Source organism: Drosophila kikkawai, chromosome 3L (assembly GCF_030179895.1).
Source record: "Drosophila kikkawai strain 14028-0561.14 chromosome 3L, DkikHiC1v2, whole genome shotgun sequence".
NCBI lineage: Eukaryota > Metazoa > Arthropoda > Insecta > Diptera > Drosophilidae > Drosophila > Drosophila kikkawai.
In genome coordinates, this window is record NC_091730.1 from 13,964,817 (window position 1) to 13,986,310 (window position 21,494).

The 21,494-nt window shown below is 38.5% G+C and overlaps 1 protein-coding gene across 2 annotated transcripts; it reads left to right on the forward strand.

The window, feature by feature from the left end:
- Positions 1 to 399: 399 nt before the first annotated feature.
- Positions 400 to 21,080, forward strand: Rgl (Ral guanine nucleotide dissociation stimulator-like). 2 transcript variants are annotated; one of them, XM_017167555.3, is made up of 7 exons: positions 400 to 737; positions 4,544 to 4,928; positions 17,613 to 17,714; positions 17,834 to 18,217; positions 18,277 to 18,804; positions 18,868 to 19,020; positions 19,087 to 21,080. In XM_017167555.3, the coding sequence occupies exons 2-7, from the start codon at positions 4,902 to 4,904 to the stop codon at positions 20,233 to 20,235; spliced, it is 2,343 nt and encodes a 780-aa protein (XP_017023044.1). In that variant the 5' UTR covers positions 400 to 737; positions 4,544 to 4,901; the 3' UTR covers positions 20,236 to 21,080. The 2 variants fall into 2 exon arrangements, with proteins under 2 accessions (XP_017023044.1, XP_017023043.1); XM_017167554.3 differs by lacking the exons at positions 400 to 737; positions 4,544 to 4,928 and adding exons at positions 7,404 to 8,193; positions 12,805 to 13,356.
- Positions 21,081 to 21,494: the final 414 nt, after the last annotated feature.

A 21,494-nucleotide genomic window follows, 5' to 3' on the forward strand; every position in this document is an offset into this window, starting at 1 on the left:
TTTAAGAAACGGATATTCTGTGGTCGAGGGACTCCATTTTACAGTTCCTTTTAGTTTTAAATTGTATCAAAATAGGTATGACAATACTTACTAATCATAGATACGTAATCTTAGTTATTTCTTACCTTTTATCACTGATTTATCACTTATTCAGCCGTACCTTTTGCTTCATTCGCTTACGATATTCGCTAGACCGTTGCTTCCAAAGCTAAATATCGTTTGGTAAAAAATAAAATCTGAGCTCAGTAGCCGATATCTGGCAGTATCTCTTCTTCCACTCTCTCTCTCTCACCTTTGTTCGCTCAATACTCTCTCTCTCTCTGTGTTGGCCTGGCCAGAAGACACCTCGGCAGCATTGAAACCAGCTTCAGTTGTGAGTTTTTTTTCGCTCACATCAGTCGCAAACTACGTGTAACCAAAGATAGACGAGTTCGTACCGGGCTTCCGATTCCCGATCCGAGATCCCCACAACAACAATATAGCCATCGTATATCGTAGAAGGGGCGCGCTGAGTGCGGATTACGGATGCGGATAGAGGAGGTCGGCGGATGCGGAGCGTGGCTCGTAATGTCTGCCAAAGCGTAACGAAAATTTCCAAGTGCTCAAGACAACAACAACAACAACCACATCGTCATAGTATCATTAATGGCATTTTCTGTTTCGAGTTTGTGTGTGAAAAAAAGGTGCACAAAAGTGGCAACAACCATCATCCGTCCAGCAGCATGAAAATCTAAAAGGTATACAGAGCGGGAATCCCTATCGAAAATGCCCAATCAAGTAATTACAATTAATTGCGCAAATTACACGAAAAAATATATATATAGATGTAAAAGTGGTAACAAAAAAAGTTAATAATACATTGCACCAGTGAAGAGATAAACTCCACGAAACAAAAAAAAATTGGCATTTACACACCTGCAACATTTGTTTGCTTTGGTGTTGGTGTGTCTACCTAGACGCTCACAGGTGTTTGTATACATCCGCGAGTGTGTGAGTGTTTGCCGTTGCATAGCTGTAAACCAGTTGCCAATTGCAACGTGTTTTTTTGAGTTGTTGGCCCAAGAGAGACGGCGACCGCCCGCAAAAAAATTGTATAAAAAATAACTAGAAAATTGTGAAGTTGTCAAGACGAATACAACGGGAGTGAACAATGAAAATCGGTGAAAAGAGTGGCCAAAAAGCTGTTCTTAATATGTTTTAAAAGCTTTAAAACAAAAGATTGCTTTTTAAAAAGTAAAAAAGACTTCAATCCCATTAATATAATTTGTTTAAAAATAAATCAATAAAATAAGCATAAAAACTAAATCAAAATCAAACAAGAACACGACTTTACTAAATATTTCCTTCAAAAGCTTAAAAAATCTAGAAAAGTATCTATGTATCTTTAAAGGTAACAGTTGTCAATACACTTTATAAATCTTTTAAAAATGAAGTAAACATAACATAATCTTCTTAAAACTCATGTTAAAAGAACGGAATTTTCCACAACATTAAAAACGGCAGCTAAAAATCAAACTAAAGATAAATTGGTATCAAAAAGCTGGCAGTTTATAGAGCTGCTTGCGTGTTACCGCCGAAAAACACGTCCGAAACGAGTGTTAAAGTGACAAAGAAGAAATCACTGAAATGGAATCGAACAATAATAGCAGAGAAAAACAAAAAAACTAAGAATATAAAAAGATTTTAACAACGACTCCGTTTTGGCCTGTTTTTTCTTCGTTTATTATTTTTTTTTGGCTAATAAAGCAATTTGATATCGTAAAGCGAAAAACTGAGTGAGATCATGATTGCAATCGCTTGAGAGAGAGAGGCAGAGAGAAAACAGGAAAAGAGAGCAAAAGTGGTAGAAAGAGAGTGAGAGAATTGACTAAGTTTTAAGCCAGGCCAAAAAATAAATACAAATTTGTAAATATGGCCCAGCAGCAACAACAATGAGTAGCCCATATATCACCGGGACATATATAAATATTTTAATATCGTTTATGGAACCCAGCTCAGCTGTGTGGAGGTGTAAGCAACAATAAAAAGAACAAAAAACAGAAAGCAAAAAACGCTATTCGAACAAAAAACAGACACAAATTTCGCAAAAAGCTCGCCCCAGAAGCTGACAGAACAAAAAATCAGAAAAGAGAGAGCGATCGCGCTCAACGAGAGAATCGCTGACGTCGAGCAGCTTGCCTTAACTTTTGTTTAAATCTTGTTAAAAATGCTAATGAATTGATGATGTCTTATAGTTCTTAGAACTAACTAGGGGGAGAGACTAAGACAGAGACTGAGCTAAGGCTAAGACTTTATAAAGAGGGCTAGGGATTCGCAGCTTATAATTAAGAGCTCAGCTGGGCATTAAGCCTAATGCTGCACAGCAAAAAATAATGCTATAGTAATGCTATTTAAAATGTGATCAGTAATAGTTTCAACTGCTTATAGATATGATATTTGGATTCTTATTTAGTTTACAATTTGTATATAAACATGTTGTATTAAGTGTTCATTAAAATGAATATCGTTTTTATAAGTTTTTATTAGCAATTTAATTTTCAAAACTATTTGCAAGGCTGATCTGTAAAAAATACGAATATCTTTTAGCTGACAATATAGAATATGTATTAAATAAGCACAAAAAAAATTTAGGTGTTTGATTAGCTATTTGAATACTTTAACAATATAATTTTTTAAAAAGATCTCTTTTAAATAAAGTTCTTTATTAAATTTCTCGTAATATTCGTAATGCATAAGTACTTCTCAAATTCTAAATTGCTTTACTTCCTCATTAAATAGGTAATTATCTTTTAGGGATTCACACATATATGAATATTTTAATATTAATTCTGTTTTAAAATACAATTCTTTCTGTGTGCGTCTTCTGCTTGAGCTGGGGCTTTGAAAAGGGTCATTCGAAGCTCAAGATAATCAAGGTTGATGATTGTTCAAGTTTTGTTTTGTATTTGGCCAAACAAACCTGCCCCTAATGACACTCAAATGTGAATCTTAAGCTCGCTTTGAATGAAGATGTATTTCTACTTAGAAATTAAGCATATTAATGGTTGATCTTGAAAAATATTTTAATGGTAATGAGATTCTCTGAGCATTCTTAGAATTTGAATATTTAAAGTTTTAAATACCTGAAGAGCATTTATAAGAAATCCTTTTTAAAGTTTTAACATCCCAATAATTGAATAAACTCAGCTTACGATATTCGCTCACCTCAGTTTTTTAACTCCAAACCACCTGATTGACCACCATGTGCTCTCTCCAGGCCTCTCTATCTCATTAAATAATTCTCATTCAGATTCTCCATAATTCTCTGAATTCTCTCTTTGAGTTTGGCAAGCCTCTAAATACCGTCGATATTCGTCTACCTGTTCTTCGTTTGTTTTGTTTTCTTTCTTTGTTTTGTGGCCCAGGTATTGTCTGTCCAAACATTTTCCGCATTTTTTCATGTGTGCCCAAGCGGGCTATGCAGAACACATACCAAGCCCAGCGATCGAATGCGAGCCCAGGTAGAGCCATAAACTATCAAAAACAACTTCAGTGCTGAAAGAAAAAACTTTCATTAATGTTTTGTTTTGCGTTTCTTAAATATTTTTTGAGACAAGGCTGCTATTTGCTTTCCTGCTCTAAGAGGTAACAGCGATTACGGGTCGTAAAAAAGAAATCCATCATTAGGTGCTGTCAACTTCGCAGTGGCTGTCATTTGCATAGATCGCCACAGTGTGGCGTGGAGGGGTGTTCTACCCATTTAATGGCCAAAACAAATAATTAAAAACATTATTTAAGTTGAAGGTCGGTTCAAAGCTTAAGTAGAAATGGTAAAATTAGTAATAAAAAAAATAGACACATAATAAAAACCATTATATAAATTCTAGATGAATCGAGGAAATGTCAAGAATGGTAGGGGTTCCGAAAAAATTAAATTAATTAATTAATTAAAAAAAATATTTAAAATTTCCGTTGAATAATAGATCAAATACAGTGCCCTGTTTCAGGTATATATTTTTTAGAGGTTTTTATAAAACAATTTGATAACCACTATAAAATTAGTAATATCGTAAATTTTTTTTTCCAAAAATAATGCTATTAAAGATCTGAATTACAAGCATTCTCCTTAGATTGCATTTTTGGGTGGTCTCTCACTCTCTCCCCATTATTTTTCCATAAGCCCTACATGCAGTTATAAATTTACCTCAATTTTGCGCAATACAAACCACTGTAACCCTGCCATATCGCAGCCGAATATCGTAAATCAGTTACGCGCCACGTTCAAACCGCATTCATTTGTGTCTTTCTTACCCCAGTAGCCATAGAGCTCCACAGCAGTTTAGTTGTTGCTCGCCAGTTGATGGCGCTTGGTCTCCGCTTGGTCTTGGCTTCTAAGCCCCTGGAATTCCAGCAATGTGCGCGGCTTCGGTTCGGTTCGGTTTATAATAGTAGTTAGCTCTATTTTTTCTGTTTTGGACTTTTATTGACTGCTGCTGCGGCGGCTGTCGCACTTTCCATTGAGCTGAAATGGTTTTCACCTGAACGTTTTGTCGCTTTCTTACAGTTCGGTAACGAAATGGAAAAGAAAACTTGAAATTGGTGTCGATACGATTGCAAGTTTGGTCGCGTATCTCGCAGATACATCCGCTTGTCGGGCGAATTGCACAACCCAAAAAGAGAAATAAATAAATAAGTGAGTCGCGCTGCACGTGTCCGAGTGAGTGTGTGTGTGTGTGTCTCTGGGTCTATTCGAGTCTCCCCCCGTTCGTCGTCGTTAGCTGTGACCAGGCCAAAATGCCCGTATCCGACAGATACCACCAGTCATCATCATCAGCAATTGCATCGCATCTGTGTCCGAGTCCGAGCAGCACGCACCTTGAAGTAATTGCAGCATCTGGCCATCGTCAACGTTGCGGAGTATAATGAGTCAAAATGTGGCCGATAGTTTGGTGAGTAGCTAAACCATTACCTTGTACATATAATACTATATACATTTACAATATACGGACATGGTCAGCGTAGAAAGTAACGGGGAAAATGCATAGAAAGTCATTTTGAAAGTATCTCGCAGGGCCCGAACTTTGTGTGGAAGCTTTTTTTTATTTTTGGCCAAGACCGCTAATTGCTTGGTTAAATATTTGTGTAGACCGGATTAACATGAATCAAAATTGATGGCCTCAAAAAGCTATAATTTGTATTAATGATTTTAGCCTGGAATTAAAATGGATAAAAGGATTACTTAGGAACTAAAGAAACATTTGTAAAAAGATGACTGCAATAAAATCATCTTTTTATACTAGACCAGGTTTATTATTTAGTTTTGTTCTTGACTTATTACAAATCTATCTTTTAATTCGGGTTTTATCTTTCTTCTATTTATTTCATTCATATTTCAATTATCTTTGCCATTGTCAATGTCTAAGAAAAGTGTACTTGAATAATTTGTCAAGTTTAAACATAATTTAAAGTGTTGCCGCAGATAAGATAACAGTGATAAGTATACCTATCTTATCGCCTTATCAGCATCAAGAAGAACTTAAGATTCTAGTTCACTTACAATAAGTTGTGAATGAAATACTTGAGTGCTCTTGTTTATAAACCCAATACACATAGCATATACTGATTCCATTTTTAAATAATCCTCCAAATTGATAACTTCCCATGTTTCTGTGTTATCCAACTTCATCAGCATCACTTGGCTGATGCATAACACTTATCAATTTCCATCTCGATCCCATGTGGCCTTATCAGGCTGCTCCCTTTGTCTTGAGACATGTTGCATTCACGTTAATTGATCAATTGACTTGCTTTTCGGGGTCCAATGTTTGTCCAACGACAAACAAAGCCTCAGACAACATTTGATTGGCGCTTACGTAAAGGCACGTTTTATTAATATTTTCGCTTATTGATTTCCGTGCCAGCTTTCTTTTAAGTCGTTACCAAATAACAAATACCAGACGGTATTCAGGTATGCCCATTTGCATAATTATGTCATTCCAGTTCACATGTTTGGGGCCCCCTAAAAAAATATAAACAAAAGGAAAAAGAAAAATATTTAAATTTTTTCCCTGGCATTAATCAAAAATTCGGAAAATACCCGGCACCGGTCTTAAAGTTTTACGGGGAAGCTCATAAATTCCATTGATAAATGCGTGAAGATAATGAAAACAAATGTCCATTGTTGGGGTCAGTGTGAAGTTGTCCTAAAATAATACCGAAAATATACTGAATACTTGGGGAGTGAGAGCCCCTGAGAGAGTTCTGATGAGAATCCAACAAACAACGCAGTTGCTCATCAGAAAAACATAAACAGAGCGAGAACAGTTGAACCGAGTGGGGAACGTTCTGATTAAGTGTCCGACAACGGATTACTCAGTCTTTGAGTTGCTCAAATGAAATCACAATAAATTGTATGCCTTTAAAATTAATGTATTTTTATATATTTTAAGTACAATCTATTATTTAAAGCGTAGACCTACTATAAGATCATACCCTGAAGACCAATCCAAAGATAGGCTTCTAATTCTCTCATTTTGATTTTCTTTTAAAATATTCAATATTTTGTAGCATAAATAAGGACATATTTTCCAGGGATTTAAAAAACAATAGGCAGCCCAGAATTATGAATCTTTAAGGTTGATACCTAAGATTATACGATTTTTATAAAGTTTTAAAGCATAGGGCGTTCTTCTACATCATTTTCTTTTCTTCTTTACATAATTTATAAAGCTTACATTTACTACATTAATCACAATTTCATATTCTGTTACATAAACCCTCTCAAACCGCGTAAGCCCTATTAAGCTAAAACTACGGGGTATCAAATCCATAGTGGGTGCTAGAAATTCCCACGATCCTAAACCTGAGAATACCTGAGAACAAGCAAAGAGAGTGTGTAATTGGGAGAGCGTCCGCTTGGAGCAGCTCGTCAAACATGGGGATGCTACTGTTGAAGCAACCCTGGCAGCCAACGTTCTGAGAGAGAGCGCCAGAGAGTGTGGGGCCGCCGAGCCCCGCTGCACTATGGGACGAACGACCATTTTTTATGGCTAAAATACATATGTTAAAAGTCGTTAATATACTGTAACTGCCAGGAGTAGCAAGCGCTGTTAAATCGTTTATTTATTTTGCAAGTTTTAAATACCGAAATTTAAATATATATAACTATAATCTTGTGTAATTAGTAACCCTAAAAAATATATACATTTTTAGTGTATTCTAAAATAAAAATGAAGCTACAAAGTGGGTCCAAATCTTTCCATTTTTAGAATTGTATATACATAGATATTTCAGTTTTTAAAATGAAATAAAATTAAAATGAAAAGTTCTTAGTTATTGCCACAAAAAGTGTTCATTCGCCCCATAGTACGCTGGGTCGTGTACGTTCTGAGTGCCGAGGGCAGAGTGCTTTCGACAGAGTGCTTTCGACAGTCGTCGGCGGTGGTTGTGTCGCGTGTCTCGAGCTCTGTCTCTCTGTGTGTGTGTCCCGCGCGCGTCTTACTACCCCCTTACTCCCCCCGGGCCACCAGCCGCGCGAAAATCTCGAGAAACCCCCAATTGTGAATTTTTGTACAATGTTTTTGTAATTACATGGATGTATCATCTCATGTTGAGATTTTCAGCACAGCAAATGAAAATGCACGCGGGATGCCGAAATTCTGTGTTTATGCGAGTGCAGATAGTGCCTCGGAAGCAACAATAACAAAAGAGAAACAAGAGGAAAAACGGAAAAAGCGATAAAAAGTGAAAATAATAAATAGTGAGGAAGGCGCTGTGAAGTGTAATCCAGTCAGGAGCAGGGCACAGAAGGAGCCCAAAACGCAGACTATTGAACGTAGTGCAACGAACCTTTACTTTCCTTCGCGGACCAAGGACTCACCGCTTACCAAGTAATCGGTGAGCCAGTAACCACCACCCCACCAAGCTCCCTGACTCATCCGTTGGCCAGGAAGAAGCTGAACCGCACAGCGGTAGCAGCGGACAGGCGGCCATAGAAAAAGAGCAGCAGGAATATCGATTTTACTCGCCCTTACACACACACTCTACCTACCTACCACCGCCCACTTCAATGAACTGCACTTGGGCAAGAAAAACTGAAGGAAAATCACAACACACATTTAAAGGAGACGTGTAAATTAAAGGAGGAACAAAGGAAAGCAGCATCAGCGGAAATCTCAAGAATATTTTTCAAGGAACAAAAGCCAATCTCAAATGGTAAAGCCCCGGCGTAAATTATCAGGGATGATAAGGAGGAGAGAGATCGGGAGGTTCTTGTGATGCCCTTACAGTGGTTCCTACTTAATAACTTTCTAACTTGGAAGCTTTACTAAGAATAGAGTTGCTATATCCATTAGTAATCCTTTGATTTTAAGAGGAAAAATGCTTACAAGATGCTAAAATATTTCTTTATGAAAGAAACTCTTTACTCTAAAAGCTGAATCACCACTGTAAGAGTATCATAAAAATAACCACAACTTGTAGGTGGTTTATCGTTGTTATATTTACATATATTTATGTATGTACAATATGTCGCCCTTAAGTCAACTACATCGATAATACCGCCTACAATGAACCCATCACGAACCTTTTATTTACCCAAAGTTGTCTCAGCCCTGAATGGTGGTGAATCGCTTTGTACTTGATCTGGTCCTGTTTGACGAGTAATTACTGTAGTATACATATGTCTTGGTGTCAAATCACAAGAAATGTCAACAAGGTTTACGGGTAAAAGCCAATGGCCTGGAAACTTTACGCCTTGGTGGAGTCCAGAAATAAAACTCGAGTATGGGAAAGGATTAGGGGGAATCGATAAAAGTCGAGAATGGTAATCAGTTATAATCAAAGCTTTCTTATAGGTATTTCTGGAATAACCATGACCAGGCACATTATCCTATCTATTTTGATGGTTTTGGGGGTTTTTTTTTGCCCAGATAATTAACTGAAATAATTTGGGTAATCATTCTCTACATTTGGTGAATCATAAGTAGGGAGTTTTTTGGGAGAAATGTTTACAATATATTCCTTTAATAAGAATAGTTCATTCTGAGTTTATCAAGAAACCCAATTTATTTGTCAATGGCATTAATTTGTTAGTGAACCATTTGAAATCTGGCCATAAATCATTCAAGTTGCTGCTGTGCCTGGGTCCATTTTTTGTTTTTGTGTGTCATCCATTTATGTGGAGAACCCCTCCAAAACATTTACCCGCGCCCATTGTATGCAAAACAAAGGCTCCGCCTCTTCCTCCGAGGAGAGTGGATGGAATGATGGATAGTGGGGAATGCATAAAAATAATTTACGTGGCGAGCTATGCTCACTGGCTCAAGCTTTAGTTCAAGTTGATATATTTTGTATTGTTTGTACATCATCTCTGCTGCTGCTGCTGCTGCTGCTGCTACTGCCCCGTCGGATGTGGTTTGATAATAGCCCCAAAAGAGGGAGAGCGATAGAGATTGGTACACAGAAAATAAATTATTATTTCTTAGAAATACTTTTTGTTGAATACTGCTGTATATTTATCATGGGAAAATATTTAGAAAAAAACCTAGAAAACTTGTTAAATTTACATAATAAATCCTCTTATCAATTTATACGAATATTTGGAGAAATGATAAGCCCTTAACCTGCATTCTTAAACTATTAAATAAATTAATTAGAGTCAAATATTACAGAAAATGGCTCCCAAAATTCTTCCAGTGCCATTGGGGGAGCAACAAATGTTGTCAAGCTGACTGCGTCGGATGCAGTCACATGTAACTGACAGTCAGTCAGAGTCATTTAGTCAGTCAGTCAGTCACATCAGAGATGAATGCGGGGCGAGTGGTGTTTAGTTTCAGTCTCTTTTTTCTTTGGCGTTTTTCAATTTGGTTTTTGCGATGTTTTATTTAGTTTTTTTTTCTGCTGCTGCTTCTGTTGCTGCAATTCACAAACTCGTGCCAGGGGTTGCCGGTGTAAAAATAGCTATATGTGCTTTACAGTTGTGGGCAAAATAATAAATGTCCTAGCAGGGCTTGTAAAAAATTCGTTAAATTTTTATAGATAATATTTAAAATATTTATTTGTATAGTAAATAATAGTAAATGATTTATTTAAACAATTCTTTATAAATTAAAATTAAAGAAATAAATTAAAAAAAAAGAAAATATGAATATAAATATAATAAAACATTTTTTATAACCTTCCCTGAAAATAATTAAAGATTTATTACTAAATATTATTACTGCTATTTTTTTAACCACACCTGTTTTCCTGTGCCCAGAAGTAGCATATTTCCACCCCAATTGGAAATGCAAAACCAATGGCCATCCGCTTTGATGTTGTTGTTGTTGTTGTTTTTTCCTGTAGTTGTTCGACTCTCCTTTGTTTTGGCTTTTGGCTATTTTTGCCAAGATCTGTAATTGAGAAAAGCCCCCCTCCGGCTGGAAAACAGAAGTCTCTACCCACGCGATTTTCTGGAGGAAAGGTCACCTGCTCTATATATAGACAGATGATGTGGGCCGCTTCCAATTAGCCGGCTCATCATCGTACTTGGATGTTATTTCTTTATAATTGAGGCGTTTGTATATACAAACACGAAAATGTTTGACAATTGCCTCCCCCCAGTTTGGGCATTATTATTATATTATAATATAATATTTCATCACTTATAATGAGTTTTTTTTTTGGCGCCGTTATGCATATTATTTCCCCCGTGTGGCGGGTATTTTCTGATGAATCATTCGAACTCGTTCAGAAACTCAGTCATGCAAATTTCAATTCCTCTCAGAGTCGGGTTCTGTTTCTGTCGTGTCTCGTTTGGCAATCGTTGTAATAATATACGTGAATGAAATGAGTCGCTCTTGGTACGAATCGAGTGCAATGTATGTGCATATTGATTAGACGCGAAGGCAACTCAGCCAAAGCAAACTGGGTTGATGTATTCGAAGGATTCATTCTAATCACTCGAAGAAGCTTTGTTTTACATTTGCGAAATGGGACAGCATATTGTCTTATCGCTTAAAGTTCAGGGTGAATGGAATATTTATTGATAATTCAAATGCAATCTTCAGGGTGAACGAGGAGGCTAGTGTATGAAAGCATAAATTGTTGACTAAAGGTTTACTTTAACTAAAACTACAATTTAGTTAATCAAACAAACAACAAATCACACATAATGTAAGCCCAAACGAAGCCTCAAGAGATTTTATGATTTACTATATAAAATATCCCTTAATTCCGCTTAACTTTAACCAGAAAGTTATGTATTTACATGCACATTTTCCGCCTTAAAAGGCTTCTCCGAACCGGAATGAATCTCACAAATTTGTAAGCACAATCCGCAAACAATTCATGCTCGACTTTGTTCAGATTGCATCTAATTTATGGCTTCGCCTTGGGGAAGCTAAATCCCAGACTTCTCTCAATGGAGGATGCATGACGCATACTGGGTTGAACGTGCCTGTATTATCGACCAATTTTCTTCATTTCAGAATATACTATATATGGGTTTTATTTGATTGCGCTCGATTTAATTTTTGTGTAGCGTATTTGATTGAACGACCTTCGATGCATTTCTTGGTTATTTAATTTCAAGGCATCAATAACCACAATTCGATACACTTGGCCACGCGAGGCACGTTCCAGATCCGACCTTTTTCCCTCCTTTCCTCACGCATGAACCAGCTCTGACCTCTCTACGATTAATTTCCCAGACGAGATTAACTGTCTCAAAGACCTAGCGACCGAAATGACATTTCTCTTCACACGAATCTGGGCAGAAACAAGTTATGTAATTGGCCATGGAGCCAGGTCGGTCTGTAGTAATTGGGCAAAGATGCCAAATGGCCTGAAGTTGGCCTAATTTATGGCTAAAACTCAACATGAAATGGGCTGGGCCGTAAGAGAAAGAGAAAGATGGAAAAAATGCCATAAAACCGCTGGAGAAAAGGAAAACGCAGCGCAGTTTCCACCACAACAAAGACAAGAAAATATTTATTTAGGCAAAAATATTGAATAGTTTTCAGGTTTTTGGTAGACGAAATGGAAATACTCTTCAGAGAGAGATTGAATTTAGAGATTTTGATTTAAATTTGATGAAGTTATGATTTTAATTTAAGCCCAAATAGTTCGCTTGCTCTGCCATAATATATTTTTGTAAATTTCTGTTGAGTGCATTTGCCTGTCTGATCCTTTGTTAGAGTATCTTTTGCTGGATACTTTCCTGGCGAAACCTGTGCGCAGCTGTCAATAGGCGTGAATTACTGTGGCCCCAAAAACAACATGAACAACTATAATAACTTCCTGGTAAAAGTTGAACGCATCTCGTACGGGATGATCATACTTGGGATGTTGTTTACGGGATGAACAGCGACGACGACTTGCCTAGCACAATGTAAAATTGTTAGGCATCGAGTGGCCGTAAATTCAGCTCCAGGGCTTCGTATTTAGCCAAATATGGAGGAGATGAGTGAGCGCCACTTGAAGTACATACAAAGTTGCTTGTCAAAAATTCACTTTTTGTCTGTTTGTCTGCCGGGTTGTTTGATTGTTTTTTTTTTGTTTCTATTTTTGGGTATTTTCTATTGCTGTTGTTATTGTTGTTGTTGTTTAAACATCAAATACAGCTGAACAATACGAGTGGATTGTGGTTTGTGTGTGTACGTTTTGGAGTCAAATTGTATCCAAGGTCAGGGGCTCTGTGAACGAACTGAGACGACAGCTCAAGTGGGTTGAGGGTCGTCTCTCGTCAAATCAATGAACCTCAGCCCGTGGCAACCAAGATCAAGTACAAAGCGAAGCCCCCTTTTAGAGGAAAAACTGGTGTTTTAACCCACGAAAAACTTGCAGAATTTCACAAGTCGAGCCAACTGCAAATGCCCGCATAGCCAGAAGCACCAGCAGCAGAAGCCCGCTCTCATCAAGAGTCACACCTGTGCCTACCAGCTCCAGGATCTCAGTGGCTATAACCGCGCCCTCATGCCGCCGCTGGACAACACGGACTTTAGCAGCGCCTGGCGCCAGGTGAACAACAACACCTCCAGCCACTCCTGTGCCTACCATCAGCAGAAGGAGCAGCAGGAGGACTTGAAGAAGCACTACCATCACCATACCTGTCCCAGGCAGCGGAAAAAGTCCTCGACGCCCCTTCCGCCCGTGGACATGTGCCAACAGTCTAAGCAGCAGCAGCAACAGCGGAGATCCCGCTCTGCCTCTGCCAAGCCACGCCGGAACAGTTCGTATCACTCCTATGACGACCTGGACGTCTCCTCGGCGGTGCTCAATGCCGAACGGAAGGTAGTTGCCAGCCTTAAGTACCTGTGCGCCTGCACTGGCGCCACGCTAAGGAATCTCTCCAAGAAGACCAAGGACCTGCACGCCAAAAACTATACTTACACAAAGGTAAATTTTAAGTGGGTTTTCTAATTTCCAAAAATAATTTACAGTATTTTAAGGAGTTGCTTAACTATAATTTCTGTCTGAATAAATAGTTTTTGCTTTAGAAAAATAAATAAAAGTCAATCGTTAGATATAATGTTAAGTATTTGTTATTTTGTTTTGTTATTTATCAGTTATATTTTTTATTTTCCAAATATTTAATAAATTAGTTTTGTTTTTATTTAATATTATTTAAATGAGATAAATTCAAACATTTATCGAATACAATTAAAGTGCCCAAACATTTCCACTTTTATGACTATTTATTTCATTGAATGAAACGCAAAAAAGTGAACTTTTCGATTTTCTAAAATGTTTGCCTTTCCCATTTATATTTTGCACTTGTTGTTTGGCTTTGTTTGGTGTGTGGCGGCTGTCGAGTTGCAGCCACGTCCCCTGAGTCACATCCGGCTTAATTATGTTTACCCAATTGATTGTCTAATTGACACTAATTAATTGGTTAAGTTGCATGCAAGAATTTGAGGCTGAGGTAAAGCAATAGACTACTAATTGTAGCTCAATTGTTGAAGCAATTTCCATCTATCGGTGTGCAGTTTCATTGAGAAAAACGTCGTTTCATAGAAGAGTACATTTTTAAGTTTGTAAAATTCAAGACAAGAGGCTTAAGCAGCAGCAGGCCCTTATTAAATATTTATTATTATTTTCCAATAATAATTAAGGCATTATTTGTATTATCATAAATAGCTTGTTCTTTATTTTCTATAAATAATATTTCGGCATCGATAAGGGGCAATCTTCTGCCATTTTGCAGGAGCTCCTGGAGCAGTGACTCAGTGACTCGCGTTTACCTATTTAAATGTCCACTTGCATCCCATAAATCAATGTCCGTTTATACTTGATTTAGCTCTGAGGATTGGCCTGTAAATCATTTTTAAGTAGCAATAGTAGTATTTCCTTCACTTTTGACGCAAATGGGGAATCGAACTGAGCTGCCATAATGCGTCATTAATTAAACAACAAAAAGGCAAGTGAACAGCGCGTATAAGGCATCAGTGTTTAACCAAGAAAAAAAAACAAGACAGAACAAAAAATGCCAAATAAATAACAAATAAATTAAATAAATACGTATACGTGATACGTACATATGTATATTTGAATATATGTATGTACATTCCGCAAAGCGAATCAAGAACGGCGGAAAAAGTTTTTTTTTGGCAGATGCCGCTAAGAAAAAGTCGCTGCCGGCGCCGATGATCGTGAATCGGAATTGATTAAATGTTGCCTTCACATTGTATATGTACCATATAGTAGGTATATAACGTATAATAGATTGGGAAAGGGGAAGTGTGTGTAAATCAGCCAGCCGAAAAAATAATAAAATAAAACAGAAAGCGGCAATTAAGTTGAAGCATGCTACACAATTAGATAAAAACAATTGCAATTTTCTTGCTTATTTATATGGATTTTTAGCAGGAAGCTGTCTTAAAAAAAGAAATAATAAAAGAAAGAAACGTTTTCCCAGCTGTTGTTATTGTGAGAATTCTTCTCATCTCTGTTGCCAGCAACATCTTAATCGACGTCTAAATTTCTTCAAGTGCAAACGGATCGCTCGATTGCCACACTTGGCCGGCCTCCCCCTACAGTTTCCACATCGTGTCTTCTATTTTTGCAAGGCCATTGGGAAGTGTTTCAGCTGTTTCCAGATCCATCTCCCCCAAAAGACCCAAAGTTTATGCACAATTACACAAAACACGAAACAAATCGCTGCCTGCCGCCACTTAACGCCTGCTTCTCTTGGCGTTGTTTCATGTTTTTTACGAAATATTAAAGTACAACGAGTGCGACGAGTACTTTAATAAAAAATTTACGAAACGCTAACGAAGTAAACTAAACATTTGAGCAATTTCGTTCGCTTTTGTTTGGTGTAATCAAAGCGCATGCGGGCAATTAATTGGATCAACATGAGATTCGTGCCTGCCTGTCTGTCTTTCTGTCTAGGATGGATGACCCCAAGTACGCGTGTGTGTTAGGCCCTCCCTTTTTATATTTCCCTCCACACATAAAATCATGTTTATGTTTTCGCATTCCTTGTTGGTTTCTTATTTGGGGTCAGCTGTGCCTTTGCTGCTGTTGCTGTCGCCCTATCTGTAGGGAGAACAAAATAAAATAAATAAAATATTCATGTCCAACCGGACACACTGATAAAATTGATTTCATATTCTTGGAAATGTGCTTTAAGCTTCTCGTTTGAATATTGGAATTCTGAGCAGTAAAGAAGATTATTGTCACAAAATGTAGAGACTTGAAATTAAAGAACTTTTGATGCCACAATCAGCTTTAGAAATATAATCTGGCTTGACGAAATTATTTCATTATCAAAGAACGGGATTTGACCTTGTATATGGTTTACTTTTTAACGCTTTCATTGATTTTCTGTTGAATAATGTTTATACAAAATTATTTATTGCCCAAAAACTATCTTTATAATTATCTTATTTCTATGGAAATAAAAGCAAAATTGTTATAAAATGTATATTTTTTGTAAAATTACAATAACATAAATGATCTTCTATTTTAATAGAAAAAATATTTTTCAAAGCTTATTTATCTGAAACCACATATATTTCAATAAAAAAAAAAAAAACAATTAAAGATGTGCCTCGACCATACGATAACCCTTAACTTTGCTATCTCAAAATCTTAGTCTACTTTTTGGCGGTTGGAAAGTTGAAATACTGCAAAGATAGTACTAAATTGTAGCCTTATTGCTTATTCGATCAGGCTAAAATTGAACATAAACCAAATATATAATAATATAGAATTCAAATACTGAAAATTAAGCTATGTTTCCTCTAGAAAAGTAAAATTAAAAATTGTTAAGAATAAGCGACGTTAATTTTTCTCTGTGTTGGACCAATAGAAAATCTTTTTATAGGGACTTTTCCTAATCCACGGCTTGTTGTAACTTTTAGCTTCTGTTTATTATTGGTGGGCGCCAGCACCACGCACACCCAATCACCGACACAGATCCAAGTACCAGACACTTACCTATACCGCCGACGTGAACTTTGCGTGCCATTCCCTTCGTGGCTGCTGGTGCTGCGCGTTTATTCAACTCGCTCCGCTTATGCTTATTCATTCACTTCTCGTTTAATGCTTTTTTCACGCTTTTGGCATTGCTGCGAGTAAATTTCAATTTAAGCACTTATGCCGCATTTATGTGGGCCCGTTTGTGTGCTCGGTATTTACATAGTTTTTACATAAACACAAAAGGTATTTTGTAAAGAGAGCTCAGCGCTGGCTGCCATTGTCGGTTGCATGATTTTCTAATTAGAATTTTAATGCTTTGGCGTTGATTAAGCGCAAATATGTGTAGCATTTTCCGGGGGGGCGCACGGAAAATGCGGGGGCCTTGGGAAAACTGCTGCTAAAATACATAACAAAGTGCGGCGTTGAATCACCAACTTTTTCGTAACAAAAATATTTTCTCTATAAAGAAATTTTCTGTTTACATTTTTTAATAAGTGATTTTGCATTTACATAAATTTCGTCTTGCACAATTTTCATGTTGCCTCTCATTTTCAATTAGGCCAGAACGATTTGAAAAACATTTTAATTTTCATTTCTTTTGAAACATATTCGGTTGGGCCAACAATCCAACAAATTAGCAAAGAATTTATGTATCAATTAAAATACCGAGACTAGACAAGAACAAATGCTGTTTTGGGGGCCTTAACACTGCCAAAGATGCCACACGAAGCGGAAATGGAAATGGAAATGCCCGACAACCGAATTTCCACAAAAACAAACAGTTTTTCGTGCACAAAACACATTTTGCACAAACCCCGAATGGCATATTGTTTATATTGAGAATATTTAAAATTTCTTGGGTTCGTATTAAGGGGAAATAAATTTAAAATACGTCGGATATTGCGGCTAAATTTAGATGGATGATACATTTAATTGCCATTGAATAGGCAGTGATCTTTGACTTTGACACAGATTTCCCATTTTCCATAAATATTTATTGAATTTGGAGATACCATAAACAACAATATTTGGTTTAATTAATGGGGAAAATATATATTAAGTTGAATGAATATTTCTAACATTTAGATGAAAATTAAGGCTACAGTTTAATCCCTGTCTAAATAAAGTTTCCACACAAAGTTGAGAGAAGACAAACACATTTTAGTTTTAGAAAGTCAATTTCACCTTCACTTTGACTAATCCACTTTCCGTTTTTTCTTATTTCACAGCCCACGTGGCGCCTTTGGGGCGAAGAGCACGAGAAGAATGCAATTTTCACCGTCTACCTGAAGAAGGTGCGCTACCACCGACCAACGCCCACGGCCAGCAATGTAAGTAACTCTTATAATCAATTACTTAGCCGGATAACATCGTTGGCTGTTCAGTTTTTTAAATTGAAAATTCCTCGCCTTTATGTCCCTTGAATTTATATATTTTTCTTCTCCTCTAGGACTCTGATGATGAGATCTCCCATTTGGAGTGGGAGACAGTGCGAGTGCGCTTTGTGAAGGCGGCGACACTGGCCCGTCTGGTGGAGGCTTTGGCCACCGATGACGGGGAGCTGGAGTCGACGTTTATTAACGTGTTCCTGTCCACATACCGCACCTTCTCCACGCCAAAGCAGGTGCTTAGTCTGTTGACGCAGCGCTATGATGCGCTGCACGAGAAGCACCTGGAGGAGCTGGAGCAGGCACAGGAGAGTGGCCAATCCATGGACCCTGCCTACGATCCGCATGCCTCCATCCATGAGCAGCACAAGAAAACGCTAGTCTCGGCGCTGCATGTGTGGCTGGATGGATTTCCAGAGGATTGGCATGAGGACAACCTGCAGCAGGTGGGAATCAAAATAAAAATGTTGTTTAATATCAATTTAATATATATATTTTTTTTCAGATCTTGGGCTTTGCCACCAAGCGACTGAAACGCTCCGACCTGCACATCAAGGTGTTGAATCGTCTAGAGCGGCTTATTCGCCAGGCTTGTTATGGAAATGGCAGTGGCGGCGGCGGAGGCGGAGGTGGTGGCTTGGAGGGTAATGGCCTTTCTTGGCTTTCTGCCGCAGGCTCACAGCCGGTGCAACAGTTTCTGATTCCCACACACTATGGCTCCTCGTACGACCTCACCGATCAGTTTAATGGTCTGTATCTCTCGCCCATGGGCCATGGACCCATCTACCGTGGACCCACACATTTTCTGCAGGCCTTCCGCTTTCCCCACGTGCCCGTCCGGCACTTTGCCGAGCAGCTGACCCGCATGGACACGGAGCTGTTCAAGCGTCTGATACCCCATCAGTGTCTCGGACACACGTGGGCGCGAAGGGATAGCGGTGGATCGGAGACAGTGGTGGCCACCATTAATCAGTTCAATGCAGTGCTCTTCCGGGTGGTGTCCAGCATCCTGATAGATCGGCTGAAGCCTCAGGTGGGTTTTAACTTGCAAGTAATGTTTATTAAATATTAAATATAAATAATTTATCTTTATTAGGAGCGCGCTCTAAACATTTCACGATGGATTGACATTGCCCAGGAGCTGCGCATGCTCAAGAACTTTAGCTCGCTCAAGGCCATCATTTCGGCTCTGAACTCCAATTCCATCTACAGGCTTTCCAAAATTTGGGAGGTTTTGCCCAAAGAGAGGGTGAGTCTGTCGTAATTTGTTATATACCCAGCTTTACTCAACGCTTTTCCCAATCTTTTTACCCAGATGGAAGTCTTTACGGAGCTGGCGAGAATTTGTTCGGAGGACAACAATGCCTGGACCCTGCGAGAGGTGCTAAAGCGTGAGGGAACGGCCAAGAACCCGGATCCAGGCAGCGATCAGAGTGACCGGCACCTGCAGAAGCTTATCCTTAACCTGGGCACTCAGACCTCACATGGCACGATACCCTACTTGGGTACCTTCCTCACCGACCTGACCATGATCCACACGGCCAATCCCGACTACCTCACCGAGGACAAGTTGATCAACTTTGACAAAAAACGCAAGGAGTTCGAGGTTCTGGCGCAAATCAAGCTCCTCCAGGGCGCGGCCAACACTTATAATCTCCAGGCGGATGCCCTCTTCGATCACTGGTTCAACTCGATGCCGGTCTTCGATGAACGCGAAGCCTTTGAACTGAGCTGCAGGCTGGAACCGCCGCCGCCAGCTCCACGGAAATCGGTGGTCAGCACGAATACATCGCTCACCAATACCACCAACTCGTCGACGGCCTCGATTATGGGCCACCGGAAGACTGACTCCATACACTCCAACTCGAGCAGCGGAGCAGGATCACAGTTCTACTGCGAGCTGAACAGCAGCACTAGCTCCAGGCACAACTCCCTTGATCGGGATGCCCATCACCAGCATGCCTCCCTTATGTCCGCCTCGAGCAGTGTATCCAATCTGTCGCTGGACTCCAGCAACTCCGGCGGTCGGCAGTCTGGTAAGTTGACACACTCGCAGTCCATGGGCAACGGCTTAAAGTCCCACGGGAATGGCACCACCACGAATGGCGGCTCGCCGCACATCAACGCCCAGCTGGTGCAGCCCTCAGGCGGTACTCCGCAATCCGCGCCAGATTTCTACATCATCCGGGTCACCTACGAAACGGACAACATCGAGCTGGACGGAATTGTGCTGTACAAGAGCATAATGCTAGGCAACAACGAGCGGACGCCGCAGGTAATACGCAATGCTATGCTGAAGCTGGGCCTTGAGGACGATCCGGACAGGTTCACCCTGGCGCAGGTGCTGCCCGACAAGGAGCTGGTCATGCCCAAGAATGCGAATGTCTACTACGCGGTCAACACGAACTACAACCTCAACTTTATCCTGAGGCCGCGCAAGGAAGAGGGCGTGGCGGGCAGCTAGTCCACAGCCGTGCCCTTGTCCCAACTGTGGTGTCTGGGATACGAGGGCGAGGAGTGAGGAAGGGGGATTAGTGATTGTACATAGCTAGAGCTCGACTCGTCCATGACAAAAACTGGATATTCTACCTTAGTTAAGTTATTTATTCAAGGAGGAGAAAGGAGAGCAGATGAAATCAATTCGATTAGCGATACCGATTATTTCGATAAATGGCTTTCGATTTCAACCCCGTCAATTAGTAATTATTGTAATCTCTGATTTCTCCCAGACCTAGAGCGGAAAACCAACCCAAAACATATATATTATATAGAGACTCTACTGGAATATTTGCTGATATTTACACACTCAAGATACTATATATTTATGTATATGTACATATTATATGTATACACAACCATTGATATTCTAAATGTGGTACAATAATTTTGAATCTTGGAACAGATATTAAGTTATATCTGAACATTACTTTGAGGATTTTCCAAACACACACAAACTACATAGCGTATTTGTATACATGTTTTTACCCACTGTACGTGTATTAAAAATACAAAATACAAAATATACAATTAACGATAAGTCCGATGAGTGCACAAAAGCAGATAATGTTTTATCGATAACTTTAGCCGGTTAAGAAATATTGTATTTGAGTTTTTGTAAGTAATCTATACTGAAAAGTAACGAGAGAATGAAACAATTATACATTTACGGTCTATATTAAGGATCTGCTTAGATTTATACATACTAAATATGCTAAACTGAAGTAAGAAACGAAGAAAAACAGATTGATATTGTAAATAAATAAATGAAATTGCGATAGTTTGTGTTCTTCTGCAAATAAATTGTAACTAAAGAAAGTGAAATGTGTTTTATTTGATAAATTATTGTCAGAAATCAATATGATCAATATAAAAATGTTTTTTGATTTACATATTTGTTCTTTTTCAATTTAAGAATATTTTTTTATTTAAAAATTAAGAAACAAAAGTAAGTATAAACTAGAATATAAATTTAAAAAGACACTAACGTTGTATTAAAATTATAATACCCTGCAAGGCTATACAAATCAGGTTAAACAATATATAAAATTGCTCACAAAGTTACCTATCATTTCTAAACTCCCTATCAATTATTAGAAATCTCTAGTGTTTCCATTTCTGATTGGATTTGTAAAATCCCAAATAAATCTCTGTGGCCCGATCTTCCCCAAGCCAAGGCATTCCATTATACATATTAGTAATCCAGCGAAACTGATTCCCAACTTT

Coding starts and splice junctions, on each gene's coding strand:
- Rgl (XM_017167554.3), top strand. Junction 13,357..17,612: donor AAAACTATACTTACACAAAG/GTAAATTTTAAG, acceptor CTTATTTCACAG/CCCACGTGGCGCCTTTGGGG. Junction 18,218..18,276: donor ATGAGGACAACCTGCAGCAG/GTGGGAATCAAA, acceptor ATTTTTTTTCAG/ATCTTGGGCTTTGCCACCAA.